General features: G+C 43.4%; 1 protein-coding gene across 4 annotated transcripts in view; it reads left to right on the top strand.

Moving 5' to 3' along the window:
- LOC143515165 (PDZ domain-containing RING finger protein 4) overlaps positions 1-22,343 on the top strand; it is a 107,690-nt gene extending 85,347 nt beyond the window's left edge. For all 4 annotated transcript variants that reach the window (XM_077007185.1, XM_077007186.1, XM_077007188.1 and 1 more), the window contains 7 exons: positions 5,161-5,414; positions 7,149-7,251; positions 13,474-13,572; positions 15,645-15,707; positions 17,471-17,572; positions 18,590-18,745; positions 19,132-22,343. In XM_077007185.1, coding sequence (XP_076863300.1) covers positions 5,161-5,414; positions 7,149-7,251; positions 13,474-13,572; positions 15,645-15,707; positions 17,471-17,572; positions 18,590-18,745; positions 19,132-20,547 — 2,193 coding nt within the window. In that variant the 3' untranslated portion in view covers positions 20,548-22,343. The remainder of the gene's footprint in view (positions 1-5,160; positions 5,415-7,148; positions 7,252-13,473; positions 13,573-15,644; positions 15,708-17,470; positions 17,573-18,589; positions 18,746-19,131) is intronic.
- Positions 22,344-25,031: the final 2,688 nt, after the last annotated feature.

Below are 25,031 nucleotides of genomic sequence, written 5' to 3'. Positions count from 1 at the left end.
GCAGCACATTTTATTTATGAAAATGTAAATTGATTCCCGGAGCAAAAAGGGGGCGAGGCAATGGAGCATTGTTTGTGACTCAGGAGGCGTTCACTCATTCAGTCCCGCTTGGGAGCAAACGCGTATGAAAATGAGAGTAGGCATCTCAAGCACAATGCCCGTTCAGAACTCACTGTCGAGCACTGAATGGACCCCCAGCCAACCCCCAACAAAGATAATGAAGAAACTGGGGGAGACGCACCATAAACCCCCTACACGCTCCTTTTTGGCCTGAAGAGGTTGATGTAATGCTCATGGGTTTCTAGTGATTCAGTTCTTCATCTTGGGAACACTCCTCTCAACGGGCCTGTTAGGTGTGGCTCCTGTCTGGAGCCCCTGGCTGTGTAGAGTGGGTGAAGGCCCCCGGGCCTAGCATTCGTTTTACTTTGTACAATGTAAGAGCACTTTCTTTTTTTCAAAAATGTGTGTGACTTGTTTACATACTTCAAAGTAACTGGTCTGTTAGGTGATTTATGAAAGAAGAGTTACTTTTACCATATTGTGAGTAAAACAAGTTCTACTAAAATGTTCATATTAACACTTCAGATTATATTAAAGTTTGAATTATATTAGAGTTCAGATTAGAGCTCAAAGCACGGAAGTGTCCCCCGGTTTTTTTTTTACATGTGCAGTCATCCATCCAACTCTTTTATATTCCATATTCCTTTCATAAAATACAAGCCCTTTGTCCAATAGCTAGTCATGAAGAAGTGACATGGAACAATACTTGAGTTTTTGAAAGATTACAAGAATTATGGAGATTTTTGAGAAGTGTGGGGAAATTGGATTGAATTATACACAAATAGGCATCAAGAGGGCTTTGTTTACTCCTAGATTGACAGGAGCTTGTGTAGTGCAGCCCTATGTTTATGAACAGGCCATCCTGTGAGATTTAGCCTGACAACATGACTCCTTCCCCAGCACAGCTGTTGTGTGCCTGTGTGCAAACATTAACGGATAAATCACAGTTTGGCCATTCTCCTTATCTGAATCACTCTTCTACAAAAGCCCCAGTGCTGTGCACAATGTCCAGTGTGCTGGTACTGAGTCAGATTCATTAGGAACAAAGCACTTCAACTTCAGATGGTTCAGAAGAAGTTCCTCAAAGTCAACATGCCACTGTTATGGATCCACACACGTGTAAACACCAAATAATACGCCTCTTGCAAGAATCATCTCCAAAAAGATAAACTTGTGCAGGATGGAAATCACAGATTTGTAATTGCTGGAGCTTGTGTCACGTGATATTTCAAGATGAGTTTCGGTTCCACTCAGGACTGATCTGTCATTCATGGACCTTAACAAGAAATGATGCAAATTGAAACGTTGCATTATGGGTTTTCTGCAAAATGCAGGAGAATTACGGGTGCTTGACAGTAAGTGGCCACTGTAAATGAGCAATAATGTCTATGATTAGGAGTAATTAAGGACCAAATTACAGTGGGAACAAATAATGTTGCTTGTAATTTTGGCTGATTTTAGCATCACGCCACTAAAAGACACTAGGGCTGTCTCTCCTGTCTTACAGCCCGGGACACGCCCTTGTATCTTAGAGCACATTACTCTTCACCAAGTGAAGCAGCTAATCTCTTTAAATGATACATTCTCCCCATATGCATATTATGCTCAGCATGCATTATCCTTGTGAGATGTCTCTTGTGTCCTTGAACATCTGTGTGATAACAGCGTCGCACCAACACAGTTAGTGCTAAGCTTCTCTTAGGTAGCAGGATGTTAACAAGGTGGCCAGGCAGGTGTCTATACATGCCCAGTTATTACTGTTCACACCCTCAATTGGTATTAATGAGTCCATCTGGCTCTCATGTAAACAATGAACAAAAAACAAACAAAAAAAACATCTTACTGTTTAAAATAGTTTCTTTTTCTTAAGCAAGGTCTTGCCTGCCATTAGGCTTGGAGCAGGGAGAGGCATTGCCAGCACTTACGATTTGTTCAGGTTTTTCCCAGCCTGTCAGACGCCATAGGCATGCTCATTTTTCTAGTCCAGGTTCTTTGTCTCCAATCTCCTGGCTTCAGGAACCGACCGTTGGACCTTAACCGCGGTGCTCCATGCAGCGTCCAGCGGCTCCGTGAGCAAACACGACCCCTGGCGAAGGGCCCACACCTAGTGTTAGTGATGGCCTTCCAGTGCTGACTGGTGTAAACGTGAGGCAAAGTTGCTCTGAGCGGAGGAGCGAAGCAGAGGGAGAGAATTAGCCTGGTGTGGCGAGTGCCGTGTGAGGAATTGTGCTGATTCCAGTTTTCCTCGCCCGGTGCGTTCGTCTCAAGTATCCCTCAGGAGAGTTGACCTATTTTATCGCCCATCTGATTAATATAACACCACTTCACACAAAGGTCACTTGAGTACGAGGAGTGTCTTCATAGAGAGTGTTATTTGGTTGTGTTTATCACCCAAAGAGAGCGAAGAAATAACTCTTGTGTTGTCTTAGAGTTTCTCCAATGGTTTCATTGCTGTCAAGTCATAACCCATTGGATTTTCTTTTTCATATATCACATAATAATTCTATATGAATAGTGAAATACTGTAGAATACTGTAGAATTCAATTCTACAAAATTTTTATAGAACAATTTTACATGGTGTCATCTGGTCATTATTTGAATTCTTTGCAAGAGTCTAATGTAAAGGCCATTAGAATAACTTAGTTATATTCACAAAAAACATTTTTTTTGCTCTTTTGTCATTTGCATATGCTAGCCTTAAGCAACTAATTGACTGAACGTATGTTGTTTTTACCCAATATTGCAGCCTTTCTCTCTCTCTCTCTCTCTCTCTCTCTCTCTCTCTCTCTCTCTCTCTCTCTCTCTCTCTCTCTCTCTCTCTCTCTCTCTCCCTTTCTCTCTCTCTCTCTCTCTCTGGCTCTCTCACTCTTACTGTTATTCTCTCTCTCCTGCACTCGTTCTCTCCAATTTCACTCTGTTTTCTGTCCCTCTCAAGCTGTTCTTTGTAGTAATCCTAATGGAAGGAGCATTGCTGGAGCAAAAGCAGAGAGGGAAAACCACACTGGCTTGACCATATTCAAGCAGCAGATCCTTATCTTCTGTTTGAAAGCCTGTTCACAGGAGTATTGCATCCGCATTGTTCTCCCTGTGCCTCCCAATTACTGGGCTAAATGAACCAGGGTCTCTTTACATATATGCGCCATGCACAGAGCAACAATTTTCAATGCAGTCAGCAAACAGGGCAACGCATCAATAGAATAACCCACCAGTCCTCTTTGAGACTCACCACTGAGGATCATGGTACAAATTTGAGATGATGTCGAGCTGCTGTGTGTGCTATGCCTTTCTTCTGAAACATATTCCAGGATTTATAGCATTCCGGGAGAGCATATAACCACTTTCTAGTTCATTTGTTGTGAAGATGAATGTAGCAATAGCCAATCAGTATCAAATGTGAATTATATGCAACATTAAAAAGTCTTTAAAAAGAAATTAAATGCATATGCTGAAAGTATTTAGACTATAGTCAGTAACCTCCAGTAATCTTGCAGTACAGTTGTTCTTTCTTCTGTTCGATACAGCATTAGTACAAGTTGTTTGATTTATGCTACACTTTTACTAATGTAAAATTAGATGTGTCCTGATTTATTAGCAACATTGAAAATGCAGGAGATATGTAAACGGCAAAGGTTTTCATCTCTTTCTTCTTAGTTAACTGTGACATCACCACACATGTTCAGTACACACCCTAACGGCAGAAGAGTGATGTTATTCATTACTCGTGATAATATTCTCCAGTGAGAGCTGAATCCACTCTATACCATTCTCCATTTTAACCAAACCCAGACTTGCCTTAAGGGAACCAAGCATAAAGCAGCTTGCCATTAGTATACATAACCACTGACCCTTGGGACTTTAAGAGAGGCAGCTGTTACATTTATTTCAGGCATGAGCCTCTGATATTCTTCTCTCTTTATCCATTTAGAAACTAAACAAGACAGAATTTGTGGATAGACGCTTGAATTAAGTGTGGATGGATTGATTATTTGAAAAGGTAATGATACAGTTCGACAATAGTTTGAACTGGTTTCTGTTCAATGTGTGAGGAAATGCTTATCTGTAATAGCATCCAAGTCCCATGGGTGCCTTAATCACCTCTGTTTTCAACTGGTCAATGAACAATTATAGATTAAGGGCTAAATATGGGGGGAAATGACTAAATGGCTTGGTGGCTAAGCCAAGACCTTCGTTATATAACGTATTAAATAATCCGCTCTTTTCTGCACTTGCGTAGTAATTGAACAGACACATTGGTCCATCGGTAATTATACGGCGCAGTACTGCTGTATCGGGTGGGCCCTCGGGGCCTGAAGATGAGAAAAGGGGCTATCCTAAGCTCCAGTTTTCTCCTTCATGGAGATACAAACATTGATTTTGAAGCACATACTAATATCTCTCACACAAGCGACATGAAGAGAACTCTATTAAAAAAAAAAAAGCTTCAAAGGAAATGCTGCATAAAGCATTGTTGCCTAAGCCTTTTGGTGAGTGCTCCGTGTCACTATAGCAAAACTCTTGCAAGGAAGTTCTCCAGTGACTCTGCAAAAACCAGCTCTTCAAACTAAAAAAAGTCTCACTGACACACCAAACTGAAATGTGATGTTCATTGTAAAGTAAGCAAAAGGCTCATTCAAAGGTAACATCGCACAGGATATGAGATGATAGGCACAGCAAAGAATATGAGAAAATTCTGCATGCTTGTGCCATTTTTGTCATTTTTTCACTGGTGCACCATGAGTCATCCCACTGGACTGGACTAGATGAGACTGTGTCCCACTCCCACAGTGCAACACCTTTCAGTATTCGTATTACTGGCATATGTAATGAGGTAATTTAGCATTTAGTCGTCAGGGCTGAACACAGGCAAAGAGACTATGAAGAACTATGATGGGAGAAACAACATAGGCAGTTACTAACATGCAACATGGAGAAAAGAAGACGTTCGATTTCCCACTTGTGGCTTATTAATGCAGAAGTGCACGGTTTACTAATGTTAGTGCCACAGTGTTCCTTAAAGTGTAGCTGCACATTCAGAACTGCAGCCAGAGTGTCCCACTATCACCAAGACGCCTGTGAGAACATCAGCGTTCCTCCTGCAGGTGAATGGGAAGGACTTATCCAGAGCCAGTCATGAGGAGGCAGTGGAGGTCTTCCGCAGCGCCAAAGACCCCATCGTGGTCCAGGTTCTCCGGCGGAACCCTCTCCCCCGGGGTCAAGGGTCGTCTCCAGATGTCCAGCTGGTGGATGTGTGCACACAGACAGACATCACCTTTGAGCACATCATGGCCTTGGCCAAACTGCGGCCCAGCAGCCCTCCAGTGCCAGACGTCTGCCCCTTCCTGCTCTCAGACAGGTAAGGTCACACGGGGAGTCATCATCACGGTGCAAATGTAACCTTTCCTCCAAAACACACTCTAGCGGTTTCTAGACTGGCAGTGGTTTACAAACCTATAACTTCTCCACAAATGGACATGCTTCTCAGCTTATAGACACAACGTTCATCACTTTAGCACTGGAGTTTTTTATGTAAGGTGTGAGGCTTTATTTACAGAATGTGACTTGAGTTGACTGAGAGGCTCATAGAGACTATATGTTGGAAATTATCAATACTGCACTATGGTCTTTGAATAATTTATTGTCTAAAATTTTGGAGCCAAACAAACTCCATAGACATACAGCTGCATACACATACAGCAACTACTACCAAAAGGAGTGCGTTCATCAGTACCTCACTGTCACCTCATTTCGACACACTGTCACATGACCTCAAATGTTTCCATTATTTGAAGATACGCTGGCAATAATCGGTGCTGCTTGGTGTATTCCAGTGGAATAACAAAAGGTTTACTAGGTAATTAAAAGCAAATTGACCTATAAAGTAGGACAGCGGAGACACCTACATTAAGTCCAGATCTGTTGGGCCTGCTGCAGGGTCCCAGCGTAATCAACATGTCTCATAAAAGCAGCGCTGCTGTTGGCATAGCTGCCATCAGGTGCTTCAGACACAACACAGATTTTATAGATGCACCAAGTGTGAGTTTTTCTACTGTATCACACAACAGATCATAAAGCTGCGTAATTGTGCTGCTTTCACATCCTTAGTGCTGCGTGCCACATGGCAGATACAGAAAAATAAACCATTCTGACATTTACAACACGTATCTGTTTATGTTTGTCTGCACTGCTCAAGGTGCTATAACATCATATTTCCATCCATATGCCATTTCTGTGCCATTGTTATATTGTTGTGCATCTAAATTGCAGAGCAAGAGCAAATTGTTTATAATGCATAAAACTTCTTGAGGTTGTTATTATTGTTTTTCTTTGTTTTCTTCACTGCTGAAAAATATTACTATTTACGTTAATATTGTTTTGTGGTTTACATGTTCCCATATATATGAGCGTACGGAACAGCGTATTTCTGACTGCGGCTGTCTGTAATAATCCCTTGTGTTATGAACGTGGGGTTGCTTGGCTGTTCTCCCCAAGGACAAGGGCATTACTAGAGGAGGGGGGGGGCACCATCACAGACTGAAGGCTTTATAATGATTCATTAGAGAACGCCCTATTCCTCTCATGACATCATCACTGAGAAAGTATGACAGACGCTTTATTCACCTGTCATTGCCATCAGAGGAGAGGACAAAGGAAGTGTGTGTGTGTGTGTGTGTGTGTGTGTGTGTGTGTGTGTGTGTGTGTGTGTGTGTGTGTGTGTGTGTGTGTGTGTGTGTATGTGTGTGTGTGTGTGTCTGCGTGTGATGAAAAGCTGTGTTAAGCGTTTTCCCTTTCCTCCATGTGCTGACACCCTCAGTCTCCGTATGCGCTCTGCTTCGCCTCGCGCCTGACTCAGTTTGTCTCGCCACACTTTCTCAGCTCCCTCTGTCTCACTCCTGCTCCCCTGCTTCCACTCACTCTCTCCGTCTTCTCTTCCTCTGCCTGTCCACTGTCATGGCGTCTCTGTCAACCACCCATCATCATCATCACTTTCCTCCTCATCATTCTTTTAACTCCTCTAGCCTCTCCTCTCACGTTGTCCACTGTTACCCTTTGCCCCTCACGTTGTCCACTGTTACCCTTTGCCCCCCAGCTGTAACTCTCTCCACACCGTGGCCCAGGAGTGTTACGATGGGAGCGAGTACCTCTCCAACATGGCGGCCGACGCCGAGAGGAACGATGAGCTGGAGTATGAGGTAAGACTCCGTTCGGCTTCCTCCTGTCACTTTTATTAATAACAGTTAACACCCACCCAGCAGGACTCCTTCATAATAGACGTTTCCCAATCATAAGACCAGTCCTGCTGATAATAGACACCCCACAGCAGTGCCCATGGGTCTCTGCTGATGGATGATGGGTCATAGTCGTGACCTAGGACACACCATCACTGGTGAATAAATGGAGAGGGAGGAACACACTGTTGCCCTTGGCTGCATGAGCTCAGGCCATAGTTGCATTTGGCTCCATTCGGAGTGCTGCGGTCAGTTATAGTCATCGCTAAAAATATGTCTTGCTTATATTCAAATCATGTGGTTGTTTCGTATTTGTCCAGGATTTTGCAGGCTAAATGATCAGCTACTTAGTTGTGCTTTGGTGGTTTGGTTTTGGTGAGTAATGTAAGGGTCTTTCTTTTAATCAAATGATGGGCAGGTGGTTTGATTGTCTACTAAGCAGTGTGCCACTAGGATGGTGTATAGGAGGATTCAAATAGGAATCTCCATCACACATTCAGTGGTTTCCTTTGGTAAATGCCTTTGGTATGAAATATAAAAAGGAATAGAGTGCTTTGTCTTTCAGGATTGCTGTGTTTCTTATTTTGCGATACATTCTGGAGTTTATCATGTTGATGGCCCTGCGAATGAGATCAATCCCCCATCAAATTCACACTAAAGCAGTTTTGTCCCATTGCTTGGGAATGTTTTTATTCCATGAGTGAACTTGCTCATTACGTATATATGTCACTGCATCAGAAACTTAGAAGCCATTACATTTAAAACCTTTGTTAGGATAAGATAGTCCATCTTTTTGTCAAAAGCCGTTCGTCGTCTGAAATTTTCCACCATTACCCTGAGCATTGATAGATGATGTTATCTATAGTCTTATAGGTTATGTTCTTGTTTTGAGCCACCAAGCTGAACCACTAACCTTAGGAGTGATTTACTTCCAGGTCGGTGGAGGGAAGGCAGGGATTTTGAGTGATCTATGGTGATAGCGTATGGTGATAACTTCACTCTTCCTGTTTCATTTGAGTTTATCTGAGTGATTTTTCCCACCAAGCCGGAGCTGCAGGCCCTCTACAGAGATTTACACACCCACTCATGTCTTCGGCTGCTCACATTAAGTCAGAGCAAATATAATATATTAAGCACTGAACTACACGGCTCATTTCTATTCACTAATCCTATTACATTGTATGTGCTCTTTTTATTTCATGCATGGAAGGATAGATTCCACGTGAATGTACCTCCACTTACCATTTGTCAATAGGAATGTCTTGGTGTAGAGTAGAACACTTAAAGCTGAATAACATTTTAAAAGAAAGTCTGGGATGAGACAAAGAAATCAAAAATGGAGGGCAAAAATTTATTGGATCAAAGTTATAGAATATGTTTTAAAGAAAATTATATCAGAAACTTAAAAATGATGGTGAAGGAATGAAGCGTTTTGTGTTAGGTATTTCAAAAAGTCAAGATTAGGATAAAAATAAAATTGGTATGTTCATGTTTGTCCTGTTGCAGTTTGGGTTTGGCTTCTTGTTTAGAGACTCATCATGAAAGGAGGTCTTCTGAGGAGACTCATATAGAAGGAGGTCTTCTGAGAAGACTCATATGGAAGGAGGTCTTCTGAGGAGACTCATATAGAAGGAGGTCTTCTGAGGAGACTCATATAGAAGGAGGTCTTCTGAGGAGACTCATATGGAAGGAGGTCTTCTGAGGAGATTCATATAGAAGGAGGTCTTCTGAGAAGACTCATATGGAAGGAGGTCTTCTGAGGAGACTCATATAGAAGGAGGTCTTCTGAGGAGACTCGTATAGAAGGAGGTCTTCTGAGGAGACTCATATGGAAGGAGGTCTTCTGAGGAGACTCATATAGAAGGAGGTCTTCTGAGGAGACTCATATGGAAGGAGGTCTTCTGAGGAGACTCATATGGAAGGAGGTCTTCTCCTCTGTATGCTCTCCTGCCTCTTCCATTCATCCGTTGCCTCCTTTCCTCCTTCCCTTCCCCCACTCCTCTTCTACCACCGTACAAACGCACACGCTTATTATGACAGCACCCGGCCCGGCCTGACGGCGGGCAGTCGCCTCCTCTAATCACGCTATCATGCTCGTTAATTTACTGTCATTCCTCTGTTCCCCTCATCTGCTCTATCTCACCACTCCCCCGAGCCTGTGGAGCGTGTCTGGAAAATGGAGTCGGAGAGAGTCAGGGTAGCAGGATCAAGGATGTCTGCATTCCTGGAAAAAGTTGGAGATATCGGATGATGCTTTCGGATTTGAACCACTGACGGAATAATGATCCATTCTGACATCCTGACCCCTGGAGAATGACGCTCATTGTTGTAGGGATTCTCCCAGCGTTCTGGAGAGCAGGTGTGCATGACCGATAGTGAGGCGTCTCCTGTCCGTTCAGGCTTTGCGTTCTTAAGTGATTCTTCCCATTACCTGAACTAGCACCGTTAGCACAGATAAATGTGTGATTTATCTCTAAAGTTATTACTACAGAATCAGGTTGTTTCTTGAGCGTGCCCCTAATTAGGGTGTTATATGTCTCCAAATGTTTGGTTTTAATCTGATGTCAGTGTTGGTCCTTATCATAGTGAACACAGATCTGAAACCCCTGGCATGCGTTCTGGGAACAAAGGAATGCTGCAGATTTATATTACATGGGGCTTTAATTGGTAGGAGAGATTAAACAGAAACTATACTGGATTATCAATATGATCAAACTGTACAGAAGAATCTCCATGTCGGTGTCTCTCTCTCTCAGTACTCAGCAGTATATTGTCCCATCTGTCGGTTTTATTAGCATCAGTGACTGCACATCACTTGACACTCATACACTCAGAAACACTCAAAGATCTGAGAGTTTTTCTGCTGGAGTGGGTCAGGAACACAGACGTAAACATAGTTGCCCCACTTTGGTGCCTCTGCTCCCCCCCAAGCTCTCATGATGCTCTGGGGGGCAATTAGCAGTCCAAGCCTCTCGACACGCAGGCTCACGCCGGACTGCCACTGTTTGATGAACACAAGAAGATAAAGAGCAGGAAGTCCGTGCCACCTCTAGCAGTACACGCAGCAGATGGCTCTCTCTGGTAGCTTCATTTGTCCTACTCTTCTGTCCCTCAGCCTTCTTTTATGTTTCCCAGTTTCTCTTTTCAAAGCCCCGACATCTCTGACACAAGGCACTAGTCAAGACCCAGATGTCGGTGGCTTAATTATTGCTCGGGTTTTGGCTCTGACCACTGACCAGCCTGTAGTTGGTCTGTAATGCTGGTGTTAAGGCCAAAGGCTGTCTAGGTTTCAAGGGTTTATAGTACATATAGGGCAGTTATAGTGCATGTTTACTTACCAGAAGACCTCTCATTTAAAAGCAATATGAAGACAATATAAAGTACAATATAAAGTCTAGAATATACAGCAGAATATAAAGTCAATCTACACACTATGGTTGTGAAAGGAAGCGCTAGGTTGAAGTTTGCAGTTATAATATTTAAATGATTGTGATACATCACTGTCAAGAAGCTGATGGCCTCAGTCTGAGAGTTTGCAGTGCTTATGGATTATAGAATCTAGAATATGGGTGGTTATGGATTGTAGAATCTGGAATACGGGTGCTTATGGGTTATAGCAGTGGTTCCCAAACTTTTTCTGCCGTGCCCCCCTTTAGTAGATGAGAATATTTTTGCGCCGCTGTGACTACCCGATCCGTACACCCTGCCCGATCCGTACCGAGCATGCGCGAGAAAACGTGCGCATGCGCGTTGCGATTGGCCCAGGCACGTATCGGTCAGATATTTGCGCATGCGTTGACACTTTACGACACTACCGTTACATTTTACGACACTTTTGTAAACAGTTAAAAATAATAGTAGTAATAACAATTAAATAATAATAGAAATAATAATAAATTATATTTATTATAATTGTAACTGCGGATTAATACATACATACACATACATTATAATATAATATAGATTTATACATTGGTTACATTGGGGAGAACATTGGTTTGGGGTGCAGGAAGTGTTGTAATAAAATAATGAAGGATTTCAGATTTTATGGCGAGTTAAAGGAGTATAAAGGAGCTATTCAAACCGACTTGTGATAAAAATATGCGACGTGAAATTCGTCGTGTATCTGAAAACTTTATAGTTAAAGGTAAGTTAAATTCAAACCATGTGTTAACAGTCGGTCCTGTCGTGGAATATAAAGTTAATAACTATGGTGGAACGTTTTCTTTTTATGTTTAGATAACCGAATATTTTACATCGGACCAAACAAAAGGTAGGCCAAAAGTAACCGGCAATAACCCTGTCTCTAGTGCCTCGTACACCATGATGGTAACACCGGTGCCAGGGTTATTAGGACACTCGATCAGAGCAGACCTCTTTTCCTCTTCAGTCAACATAACCAAACGCATATAATTTTTGTTTGGTCCGATGTAAAACATTCGGTTATCTAAACATAAAAAGAAAACGTTCCACCATTGTTATTTATAAATATATTTATAAGAACTTTATATTCCACGACAGGACAGACTGTTAACTTAGGAACATGGTTTGAATTTAACTTACCTTCAACTATAAACTTTTCAAATACACGACGAATTTCACGTCGCATATTTTTATCACAAGTCGATTTGAATAAACCGTGGGAGATATATTCCTTTAACTCACCATAAAATCTGAAATCCTTAATTTTTTATTACAATGCTTCTCGTACGATCACACACTCCGTTCACTACAGTAGTGTCGTAAAATGTTAACGCATGCGCAAAATATCTGCCCGATACGTGCCTGGGCCAATCGCAACGCGCATGCGCACATTTTCTCGCGCATGCTCGGTACGGATCGGGCAGGGTGTACGGATCGGGTAGTCACAGCCCCCCCCCCCCCCCCCCCCCCCCCCCCCATATTGACTAGGGATGTGTTGAAAACTTACAAAAACAATAGGTTCACAACTTTGGTCAAACATGAAAAAAATAAACTGCAAGAAACATTTTAAATGGTTCAAGAATTCTAAATATAATTTAAAATAAATAAGGAGATGAAATAAGAGAAACAGCAATACATATGCGGCTAGTTTGCAAGCGCAGACATCACGCAGAGCACAACATGTAACGGCTAGAAATATGTGTACTGTCTCTTTAAGGGAGCGAGTTGAGGGCGCGTACGGAATATTGTTGTTTTTTAGCTTTCTGCCGTAGACCGAGTCAGACCACTGCTCTTTAATTTATTTCTGTAAGTAACGCATTAAATGAGCTTTGGACAACTCACCAGTTCATGTATGAACAGTGAAGTATTGCTGGAGCCCAGGTTTATTTTGGTCAACCAGCAAATAAACGGACTAAGTGGAATACCACCAGCGCGAGTATTAAGGTTGAACTAACTCCGAAAAGCAAGCAATACAAGCATAGAATTAGACTGAATAGATCTGTTTTTATGGATCGGTCACATTGTCCCCGATACCCGATCTAGAATTTTTTCAGATATTAATATCGGAATCGGTGCACGTTTTACTTTCAAGCTCCGCGCCCCCCCCTGCAATAGCTCCGCGCCCCACCTAGGGGGCGCGCCCCCCACTTTGGGAACCACTGGGTTATAGAATCTAGAATATGGGTGGTTATGGATTATAGAATCTAGATCTGAATAGAATCTACATTATGGGTGGTTATGGATTGTAGAATCTGGTACGGGTGCTTTGGCTGTGATGGGTGGTTTGCTGCTTGTCCAGTTGTTGAAGCTTCTCGGGAAACTAAAATTGTAGAGCAGCCCTAATTTGAGCTGAGCCCACCCTCACCTGCTCTGCAGTGGAACGGCCAATGAATCTTTCATCCGAGCAGCCACTCTTGGTTAAAACACAGCAATCACAGATTGAATAAATGAACTTTAATAGCATGAGTACAGCTTATTTACAAACCAAACATTAATATTGAAACTGAAAATGCATGCTAAGTATTCCAACGTTCTCGAATGTACTAGTGAAAACCATTTTTCATTCAGTGGCGTGACTGCAGAATGTACACAGGGGGTTGTGCATCCACGGCTTCAGGATTTCAGTCAGACCCAGAGATGTCCAGATGGGTACGAGTGGTACCTGTGTGAGATGTGTATTAGAGCGCAGAGCCACCCTGGACTCTTTCACTTTCCACAAACTGGCCAGAATGTCAGCATGTAACGTTGTGATTAACCCTGCAGGAGGTGGCGCTCTGTCGTTTGAACAGTCGGGAGAAGCTCGGCCTCACTCTCTGCTACAGGACCGACGACGAGGACGACATCGCAATCTACGTGTCAGAGGTGAAAGCCTCTTTCTATTCAAATGTCACAAAGTCAGTGAACCAAATTCAGCCAATAACCTTTTCCTCTCTGTCAAGATTATATTTAAATGCCGTGCAACTCCTACCACTGTGAAAGTTCATAACCGGAATACCAATTAAGAATTATGGCTGTAAGTAGTCACACAATTGGATAAAGGAACTATAAAAAAATATGACATAGTACTGTATTAATAGTTTATGGATGTGTATAAGTCATCATAACATAAAACTGTTTGCTAGGTTTAAAAGTTTGAAATGTGCTTTCCGGTTCTGCCATTTGTCATTTCCTCTTGTCCCTGACATAAATACACATGGGTATGAAAATTAGCAATACAAATATTTGTGCAGCTTTGTTCCATGATTGACAGCATATATTTACAAAACCAAACATCCAAACATGGGTCTGCTGTTTCTCTAACCCCTGGTAAAAACACCTTTTAATGCCGTTCATTAAAAATGTATGAAATGTGCTGCGTATCTGTGTCAGCTAGGGACCACATGTTTATTATTTTTTTACTCTTTGATGATTTCATAGATGTTGACTCTCCCTGAATTGTGTGCAGACAAAAAATAACAAGACCATGATGATTCTAATTATCCATTCTCGGCGTATAGTGGCATCTGTGGGAAAGACCTTAGGGTAGCATGTAAATGAGAGAAAAAGACCTTGGTGCAGATATGACTTCATCAAAAGTGACATTTGAATGGGATCGTTCTCCCCTGGCTCCTGCACTGTACGCTTGCTTTAATGGGCATGTTTGGGTAGAGTTTTATTTGGCCTGTTAGTGTAGTGAGACTGAAGGTGTCTTCAGTATGTGTAATAAGACAGAGAATCGGTAATAAGATGTGGGGAAGGACGCACTTCCTCACAACTTCATTGCTGACATGAATTCATCACGGCAGGAAAACTCAGGAAAAACTCTGGACATTAACTTGTTTTCATCGAAACTGTTAGAGGGTACTGTCTATATACCTGAGTACATTACGTACTGCAAGGTACATAACGCTTTAAAGCCTACATGCACTATGTGTTCATGAATGATTTTATACCGTCCAAAACAAGGCAACTGCCAAACGCCCACCTCTCACCTGGCATCATACAAAATGGCTGCTTCCAAGATTCATGAAATGTGTACATTGGACAGATCTGGTCCAGGGGATTCTTCTCCCGCTCGCTGGCACCACCGCTAGCCTCCCGTGTGGTGCCAGACACGCTCCCAGAACCCTGGGAAGTGGCCTCAGAGACGCGAGCTGCTGGCCGCACACACTCCTGCTGTATATAGATACGCCGGCGCCAGGCGGGGCTTACAGGCTTATTAAAATCTTCACTCCATAAAATTGAAGACTACGGATCCGTGGCCTGTGCTATCTGCCATATAATACGCTGCTCCAGACCTACTGCCTTTGCTCCCAGAGTTGTAAACCTGGGAAGGAGGATCATGGTAACTGTACAGTAATCCGTTTTATGAGAGTATTTTCATTATTCATTTGCTACTATAATATGTTTAATAACAACAAATGGATGGCAGACATGGCAATATGGAAATAAGAATGTAAGCGTGAAAACGCAGTAAGATGTCTTTATGATTTTGGTGCGCCATAAATTTTTCCGTTTCTTGCCGAATGAGATAGCATTGATGGTCTACAAGAGACACCAAATGCTGTAACCGAGGAACTGCTTGTAACGGCAGCACATATCTCTGGCATCTTTAAAGTGAGGCTGTGTCAGTATGATCACAATATGAGGCAGGTCATCATTCTAAAGAGCTGGGACTCTGAAGGCCTGCTGCTTCATGAAGACGGAAGACTCCAATTGTTAGTCATCTCTGGAGATGTCCAGTGACTGGACAGAGTGAAACAAATGGGGTGAGACAAGAATTGATTGGCTCTTGAAAGATGGTCCTGCCCCCTCAGTTAGTTTCGTTTGTCGCTGAGTCTCATAGGATGGCTGAACCTGTGAAACTTAAACCAGGCAAGCCTTTAGAAGATTTCAGTGACCTAGACATGTTGGATTTCCATTGAATACAAATGCTGTGTTATGCTCTGTCCTAGGTTGGAGTAAATAGCATCGCAGCTCGAGACGGCCGTATCCGGGAAGGGGACCGTATTTTGCAGGTAACTGTATTTCTTAGTCTATACTCATTATACACGCATGAGGAGAGGAGTCACTGTCTTGCAGTTTGAGGGCTCTTTCCTTTTTAATGGTTGCACATTAAAGCTCAGTGCATTGTGGCTATTACAATGGAGGACACAGCAGAGACAGTACAGCCATGCAGAGAGCACACACTGTAAGACCTTGGATCTCTGGGTTCTTGTGGAAAAGACCAAGAGATAGGAGATATGGAGATATAGAGATGTGTGTGAGAGAAAGAAAAAGAGAAAATGCCTTTAGCCTCTGATGGACTCTCTGAACAGAACCATTACTGGGAATCCGCATGGTGTGTGTGTGTGTGTGTGTGTGTGTGTGTGTGTGTGTGTGTGTGTGTGTGTGTGTGTGTGTGTGTGTGCTGATAGGACTTTTGGGGAAGGGGTCTCCTTGGCATCATTAGACAGGAGCAGTGGTGCTGTGTGTGCAGGTCACAGGGAGGCTGATCTGTCCCTGCGGGGCGCTTTAGAGTGGCCTGTTCCAGGCTCTCTGGAGTTACTGTACTTCATGCTCAAACCTTTTTGGCTACAGCCCCACACTCAGCACAGCTCTTAATCTCAGTGGGAATTGTAAACAGTTATTGGCTTTGTAAATGTTCTCATAAATGTAATTGTGTTCAGGCTTTTGAGTTACCTGAAAAAAATCACTAACCAACATCTGAGCTGCAAAATAATTGAACAAAACAAACACCAGCAATCGAGGTGCAGTTCTGTGATGCTGAGACATGAAAAACCGAACGTGTTCTGAAGCAGGCTGCAGTACGTCTGTCCTTTCGGACCGGTCTGAAGGGTCTTTTCCGTGCCAGAATCTCATCCTCAACCACAACTTGAGAATCCAGAGAAACGGCTAAACGTTATTACCCTCATCCTGCCCTGACTGGGGCTGTTTGGCAATCATAGAACAGCACCACCCTGCTCCGATCGCTTCGAGGCTGGTGGGCGAGTCTGCATCTGCTAGTGTGTGGGTGGATGGACACGCTTAAAACTGTGTGTGTTTGTTTGTAACTATGCACTTGAGTGTATGCGTGTGTTTGTGTGCGCGTTTGTGTATGCATGTGTGTGTGTGAGAGTCTGACTGGCGGGGTGCAGGTTTGCAGGGCACACACTGTTATACTTGCCATTACTGCACCATTACTCATTTTGGGAAAAAGATGGACGCTGCCTGTCACGAGCGCCTTAATTGTGTGGCTGGGAGGATGTGAGCAGGAAGCACTTATGAACACAAACACTCTGTCACATGAGCGTTTTCCTCACAATCAATGAGGGAGCATCAGCCATTGGAGAGCCCTGCCTGCTAGCACTCACCCCAGAACCAGGTCTGGGAGTCCGGGTGTTTACCTGCCTTAATGAGAAGGACTTTCTGCATGCTTTTTCTCCAGCCTCTTTTCCAGACAGCTCCTTTGTCAGGGCGTTCCTATTATACATTTAGGGCAGTACAATTTCAACCCCCTTAAGGTTCCCGTCACTGAGAAATAGTGCTTTGAGGAGTACAGTAGTAATTAGAACAGAATGTATAATACTATACACACAGAACTATATACTAATTATAACACTATGAATAACTTTGGACCCAGGCGGTTACTACAATATTCATATTTCTTCCGCTGTGATCATTTTAAAGCTGGTTTAAAAAGGATCAATGTCCATTCTGTTTTTTTTTCCTACATTGTCCATGCTAGCTGACGTTGAGTTGAGCTGTTTGAGGTGAGACTGTTTTGCTGTCATCCCACCAGATAAACGGAGAAGATGTGCAGAACCGGGAGGAGGCGGTAGCTCTACTCTCCAGAGAGGACTTCAGAACCATCGTACTGCTCATAGCCCGGCCAGAGCTGCAGGTGGGCTACACACACACACACATGCGCACACACACACACACACACACACACACACACACACGCGCGCGCACACACACACACACACACACACACACACACACACACACACACAACGTGCATGTGAGCGTACATGTGCGAACACACACACACACTCTCTCTCTCGGGCACATGCTCAAATCCCCTCCATGTTGATGAATGAGCAAGGACACAGCTAATCACATAGTGGAAAGGCCCCATTTAAAGCACTCAGGGACTCTTGAAGGTGCAGCCCTCCAGCACCCAGCAGAGCACAACACAGCTACGCGTTTGTCTTCCTTCACCGAGGCAGCCATTTTGATTCCACCCTCCCTTCGTCCTGACAAAACCAGTCGTCCGGCCGTGTTTTATTTCCAAGCTGTGTCTGTGTAAGCGGCTTCCTGCCTTCACTCATCAAAACAAATAGCATGCTAATACTGATCCTAGCTGACTGGTCATAACAAATAGCATGCTAATACTGATCCTAGCTGACTGGTCATAACAGGCAGTGGAGCTCAGATCACCATTAATGGATCATTTTCTTTCACGTTGTAATTAAATACATCCCTGATAATAAATTTGAATCCATAAATATGGATTATGCTTTATGGGCGAGCACAAGGCAGAGAGCTGATGTAAGAAATTAAAGGGGGGGGGGGTATAAAGGGCACTCTGGTGTATATTGACCACCTGATATGAGATCCTGCTTCATTACAAGCAGAGCTCAAAGTTTATTATATTGCTGATGTACAATCTTTTGTGCCCTGCAAGAATGTGATATTATTACATGTCCAGGATTTCAGTGTAGGCTAACGAGCGTAACATCACAGAACCATAGTCCACCATGAAATGGTAGTACCTGTTCTCCCCCGCCGTGCTCTCCCTCTCCCTCTCTCCCACTTACTGTCTTTCCCCTTATTTCTTTCCCTCCTCTCTCTCTCTCTCTCTCTCTCTCTCTCTCTCTCTCTCTCTCTCTCTCTCTCTCTCTCTCTATCCGTGCAGCTGGAGGAGACCTGGCTGGATGATGAACACAGTGAGTTTTTAGAGGAACTCAAGCTGGAGATGCTGGAGGAACAGAGAAGAGAGGAGGAAGAGATGGAGAAAGCGGCCAGAGAGGAGGAAGAGATGGAGAGAGCGGCCAGAGAGGAGGAAGAGCAGGTGAGTGCTACAGTTCAGTGAACAGGGGAGAAGTTGTTCCTCAACCTCTGTAGGTTTTGTTATGAACTTTTATGCCTATCTATATATCCATTTTTACAGTAGCATGTTCTTTTAAATAAAGAACATTTTTGAATATTCATTGGGTACTTCATGTAAATAACTGGTAAAATAGTCAAATGTCAGATGAGAGTTATCTAGATGAATCACATTGGAAGTGTATAGAAATATATTTTAAGTGATATATAATATTTTTTCTGCTCTGCCTTGGTGTAAAAACGTAATATATCATTCTTAGATTTATTTTAAGAACATGTGCTATATTTTATTCGTACTATATAGTATATACTATATGACAGCATAGTATTCAGTGTGTTTGCTCTGTTTAGGTGAGGAAGGCAGAGGAGGAGATGTTGGCTGGTAGTGCCTCATGCTCCTCTGCTCAGGAGACGACCTGTGCGTCCAGACTCCTGCTGCGTGGAGCTGACAGCGCCCAGCACACGGTCCTAGCACAGATCCAGAAGAGGCTGTCCCGGTGTCTGCGACAGCGGCGAGAGGCGGCGGTCCAGGGCCCCAGCGGCCTGGCGCTGGAGGAAGAGGGCCCGGAGGGGGACCGCTACCAGCAGCTGCTGGAGCTGAAGTGTCAGATCCGTAACAGCGGGGAGTACGACCTGTTCTACAGACGCAGCAGCACCATCGAGTGCAGCCTGGCCGAGCAGCAGGGCGGCGGCGTTGAGCGCGAGCTCCGCCTCCTCAACGAGGAGCTGCGTAGCATCGAGCTGGAGTGTCAGAGCCTGATGCAGGCGCACCAGCTGCGGAAGGGCGGCCCCTCCCGAGGCCCCGCCCACCAGCAGGGGGGCAAGCTGGCCGACATCAACGAGCACCCGGAGAAGTCGGACAAGGACAGCTCGAGCGCGTACAACACGGCGGAGAGTTCTCGCAGCACGCCGCTCGCAATGGACCGCTCGCCCGAGCACTCCCTGCAGAGGATGGTCAGCCTGACCAATCAGAGGAACCTGAGAGGGGGCCCGCCGGCTGGGATCGGGCCGGCGGCCGGGCGCGGCTCGCCGCCCTGCCCCCCCGTACGCAGGGCTCCGAGCGGCAGCCCAGACCACAGCAACCCCTCCGAGTCGGAGCAGACGCCCCCGGCGGAGGACGAGAGCTCTCCGGGCAAAGAGCGCGCCCCGGTCTCGCGGATCCCGTACCTCTCGCCCCACCGTCCGCACGTGGACGTCCCCGTGCACGCCCGCCACTACCAGAGCTACATACAGCTGATCGAGCAGCGCTCGGGCGCCGAGGGCCCCGCCGGCGAGCCAGGTCCGCTGGGCGCCCACCCCCTGGAGCCCCGGATGGAGTGGAAGGTGAAGGTTCGCAGCGACGGCACGCGCTACATCACCAAACGGCCCGTACGCGACAGGCTGCTGCGTGAACGTGCCCTCAAGATCAAGGAGGAGCGCAGCGGGGGCATGACCACCGACGACGACGCCATGAGCGAGATGAAGATGGGACGCTACTGGAGCAAGGAGGAGCGTAAGCAGCAGCTGCTGCGAGCCAAGGAGCAGCGGCGACGTCGCGAGTTCATGCAGCGATGCCGGCTGGAGAGCCTCCGCGAGAGCCCGCAGAGCGGCGGAGAGGGACGCAAGGAGGTCAGCATCATCGAGCTCAGCCAGCGCAAGATGATGAAGAAACGCAACAAGAAGATCCTGGACAACTGGATGACCATCCAGGAGCTGATGACGCACGGAGCGAAAGCAGCAGAAGGGTCCAAAGTCCACAACGCCTTCCTCTCCGTCACGACGGTGTAGAGAGAGACGCGCGGACTTCAACTCTACCCCATGTGGTACGATCTACTTTTTTGCCTCGTTCAATGTGGCGATTTTTATGAGGAAACAACAAAAAAAGTATTTTTTTCTCACTTTGTTGTTAAGAAACATTTTGTAAGCAGTTTATCAACAGATTCATCACATTTTTAAAGGGGATATTTTTTTCCACAGATTTTGAGGAAGGTTTTTCATGTAATGCTCATTGAGAAACTCTTCCATAAAAAAAAAATAATAAATCCAAAGTGCTTATTTGTGTTGAAAGCTGCTTATGAAGCTTTTTTTTGTCTTTCTTTTACTCACTCCATCCCTGCCTCAGACACACATCCGATTCAGGCTTTGGTTAGTCTGAACCTAAATCATCATTTTATTATGTGCTTTAATTTTAATGACCTTTCTCATGTGATTTTCCAGGTGGTTGGTCATATTCCGTACCTTGACTCAATTTCAGTTAACTTCTCGATTCTGAGGAAACTTTGTCACCACCCTCAGGCTTAGACACTGTAAGATGTTTTGTAGGATGTTTTCATGAATAAAAAATGAACAAATAAAATAAACTGACCAGTCCTGACCTATCCAGTCAACACACAATCACCAGCAACAGGCCTGTGGCAACAGACAACTGATGCCTAACTGTGCTATACAAACCTTTTATGAACAGATATTTCTCCTGTGTGATTCTGTTTGTTTCACAGGGATAAAGCCACACCAGCAGGGCAGTAGGGAAGTGTTTCTCATTTCCACTCTACTGGGGACCCTAAACTACAGGGTTTCCCCTGCTCTAATGGTACTCGTCAAAGTCACAAAGAGCATGACAATTAGTTGAGCGATGTAAAGGTAAAGGCTTGATTCATAGGATCAGGGTTGTGCTTAAGAGTGATATGTTCCTGGAGGATATCACTGGGAATATCTCAATAGTAGGATAATGTCTTCAGTTACCCCAAAATAAACCCTGTTACAGTGTTACACAGACCCTTCACTAAGATGCCAAAATTGGTGATCAAGGTAAATACTGAGGCTGTTTATATTGCATTTGAACAGGTCAGAGGGAAATAAGTCATTTCTATTACATTTTGTACAGATCAACAGGAAATGAGCACAAGTGAGGAAAGGAAGTGGTGCAGTACACAGTGGCCTTTATCTCCAAACAGACTCTCATCTGTTATGATCTAGGAGAAAAGTATTCGTTCTACATCCTACTCTGACAGTATTGTTAAACACATAACTCTGTGTTTAGGCATGTCGCCAAAGACACGGTAATGACACTTCATATTTAATTCAGTATTACAGTAATGATCCTTTTTTTTAAGTCTGAGCTCAAACGCCTGCCAACTCAGTATTGACGTAACCCTATTATGTCTGAATTCTTCATTTGTGCTTTTATAATAGGCCCCAAATCTCATTACGTGGCCCTGGATTAAAAGCCACATAAAGAATATCAATACCATTGCTCAAATTCCTACCTAGCATTGTTGGTATCTAGCATTATTACCAATTACAGATGTTCAGGGTTACACATAATTTGAAGTCGTGTGGCACATGCTGCCATTTTGTCTTTTAGGTGGATCAGGTCATCTGAATTTCAGCCATGTCTGCTTACATCACATCTGTAGTTACATCTGATTCAATCATCATCAGTGTGTGTGAGTTTTGATCCTCTCTCAACTTCCTTTGCAGGAAGAAACTGTATATTTCAACTGTAAATTTATGTACTTGTACTGACTAAATGTTATTTGTCCTATTTCAAGTAATATGTAGTAGGCTTTCCTGGCCAGGTGAATGTGTAGTTAATTGTGATATTTTAACAATGAAATAAATTGTCCTTTTTCTATTAAAATGTCTTCGTTAAAATGTTATCTTGGATTCTGTTTTTAAAAATTCTTGAAGCTCTTAGTTGTAAAAGTAAGCTGGTCACGTGGGAAATGTAGTAGCCGGTGTTTTCACTGAGGTCACGTGATGCATGTTTATTACTGAAGAATATTTCCACAAATACTGAGTGTCGTATTTGTGGAACAAAACGTCACGTGAGGAAAATGTGTAAAGCAGACGAAGTACCTGATGTGCAAAATCAAACATGACGAGGGTGAATCAACGATTCTGCTTATTATTTTCTAAATTATGGATCATTTAACATGGTGATGAGGCAGAAACCTCAAGGGAACTCATTTCAAACGTATATGTCAAGGTAATTTTCATTGTGATCTCTTGGTATTTTAGTAAATATCAGACAAGTAGGGATTTTTTTTTACATTTGTAGACAGAGATTTTATTGAATCCTGTCCTTGTTTGATTTCTTTAATACAATAGTACATCAGGGAAAATCAGGATCAGAAGCTCACCGCCTCCCTGGTCCATTACACTTAATTCACACGGAAGCAGACACAATTAAAGCCTTCTCTCTGCACGACACTCCCGAACAGGTTACCTTAGCCATCCACATCTGTGACATGGAGCCTCTACATCAACTAATTAAGTTCATCCTGTGGTAGCTGCAAGACTCGGAAAGGTATAATTAAAACTGCTCCAGTGACAGCGCTGGCATTTGTCAGAGCCATCCACCAAATCAAATACTAGGAGTGACAGAAATGTCAGACTGATAGCAGTACTCACCCTCCCGTCCTCTTTCAACCGCACGGTCACTGTCCACGATCTGAAGCTCCGTTGATAACCTTTAGAATTACCTGGACAGCATGAGCTACAGACCCCCACTATGCCATGGAAAAGTAGCGTTCCTTAGAACAATTCTTAGAGGATGTTTTGATGCACCAAGAGAGACAATTTCATTACATGGTGAAAGCCCTTATTGTGGAAGAGTAACAAACTCATAGATTCGTTGAATAATGTAGTCATTGATGTCACTGTTGTATATTTATGCTGCTTGTGATCTTTGATATGGTGATTGAGGCACCACACTAATAGGCTTCCCATCGTGCAGATAGTGTAGGTGTGAGATGAGATGGAGGTAATTTTATTTTGCCACCCACTCAGAGATGATGTCTTCATCAAGCTAAGAGGGGGAAGTCTGTATATTTTGAAGAATGAGACACAGTCTATGAGAAAACATCAATGGCAGGAGCTATTTGCCGTACACCTAGCAGTGGAGTGCGTCTAATTGCTTGATGGAGATATTGCAAATTTGTAGAAAATTTAACAGAAAATGAGATTCCCCACAGCCCACAATTATTTAATTTACTGCATCAACTACAAAACAGACAGAATTTTAACAATGATGCTTTATAAATATAACCCCTATGAAAAGAGGGCATTCGTGCTCATTCTGTAGTTCCCACAAGTAGATACATATATACTGGCTCTCCACTGAAGAGTCCTTAAAAAACAACTAGCTATACATCTAGAGTAGAATGTGTGTGATACTGACCAATTTTATAGATATTTGTCTCGGCCCTTGAGCAAACATTTTATGTGAGGAGAAATATTTCTGTGTCAGTATGACTCAAGTGTTTGTGTTTCCACAGTAACAAAGCAGGACAAAAAAATCTTTCAACACAAATAACCCCAAGTATTCCAGGGCACGATGACATTGGTAATTAAATCACATTATTCAGAAAACCTTCATTATCGTGCAAACAACTTCTCTCCTCAGTGCCTTATTTAATATGTAATGTATTACTAAATAGAAATAATGGGTGCAATAATTAATTACTGGATCAGTCGTTTTGTAATAAAGGTTTCTTTTTTGTACACAGCTCCATGAATTTCTTATATATACCCTGGCCTATGGTTATTCCTCAGGGTTTGTTGAATATTTCAGCTGCCATTAAAATGTCCAAGAATGTCACCCTGCTTGCTGGTCTCCTGGTCACCTGGTAACCTCATAAGATAATGGCCAATTTAAACTGGGAATGAATGGATAACTGGGCATACTGGTGGTTCATTAATCCTCAGAGGAATTTGGTTCTAACGATTCCAATGATCCATTTGGCATTTATTATTTTCTCATTTCTCTAAACCAAAAAACATCAAAGGCTCTTCGGGTATTAAATTGGGATTAACATGATGTAACATTTTATTTAATTTTTTTTTACTTTGGCACTGACATTTCTTCTGCTTCAAGTACGATTCCACTAGTAAGACTAAAGTTAAAGATGACCGACTGACTGACTGACTGCTGTTCAGAATGCTAAGATTGACTCACCATTACCTGGGCCTCTTTATGACGATCTTGATGCTTTATGATTGTTGTTCATCATGAGGTGACACTTTCCTGACTAAATATTCATAGATTTTTTTAGATCAATGCCCTACTGGTCACTTTTGAATGAGGTCAAATAAAATGCTGCAGAAGACTGTTCTGTGTAGAAGCTTCACTTGAGGACTTGAAGAACATTGCACATCTGCATAAAAAGAAAAAGGAATCCAGATAAAGGCTTTCCTCCATAGGACATTCCTGTGAAGGTACTTTTTAAGGTACTGGGAGTGTGATAAGAAAAATTCTCACATATACTATA

The sequence above is a fragment of the Brachyhypopomus gauderio genome, chromosome 5 (assembly GCF_052324685.1).
Source record: "Brachyhypopomus gauderio isolate BG-103 chromosome 5, BGAUD_0.2, whole genome shotgun sequence".
In the NCBI taxonomy this organism is placed as follows: domain Eukaryota; kingdom Metazoa; phylum Chordata; class Actinopteri; order Gymnotiformes; family Hypopomidae; genus Brachyhypopomus; species Brachyhypopomus gauderio.
Note: the sequence above shows the minus strand (reverse complement) of the source record. Positions and strands in the feature narration are given on the sequence as shown.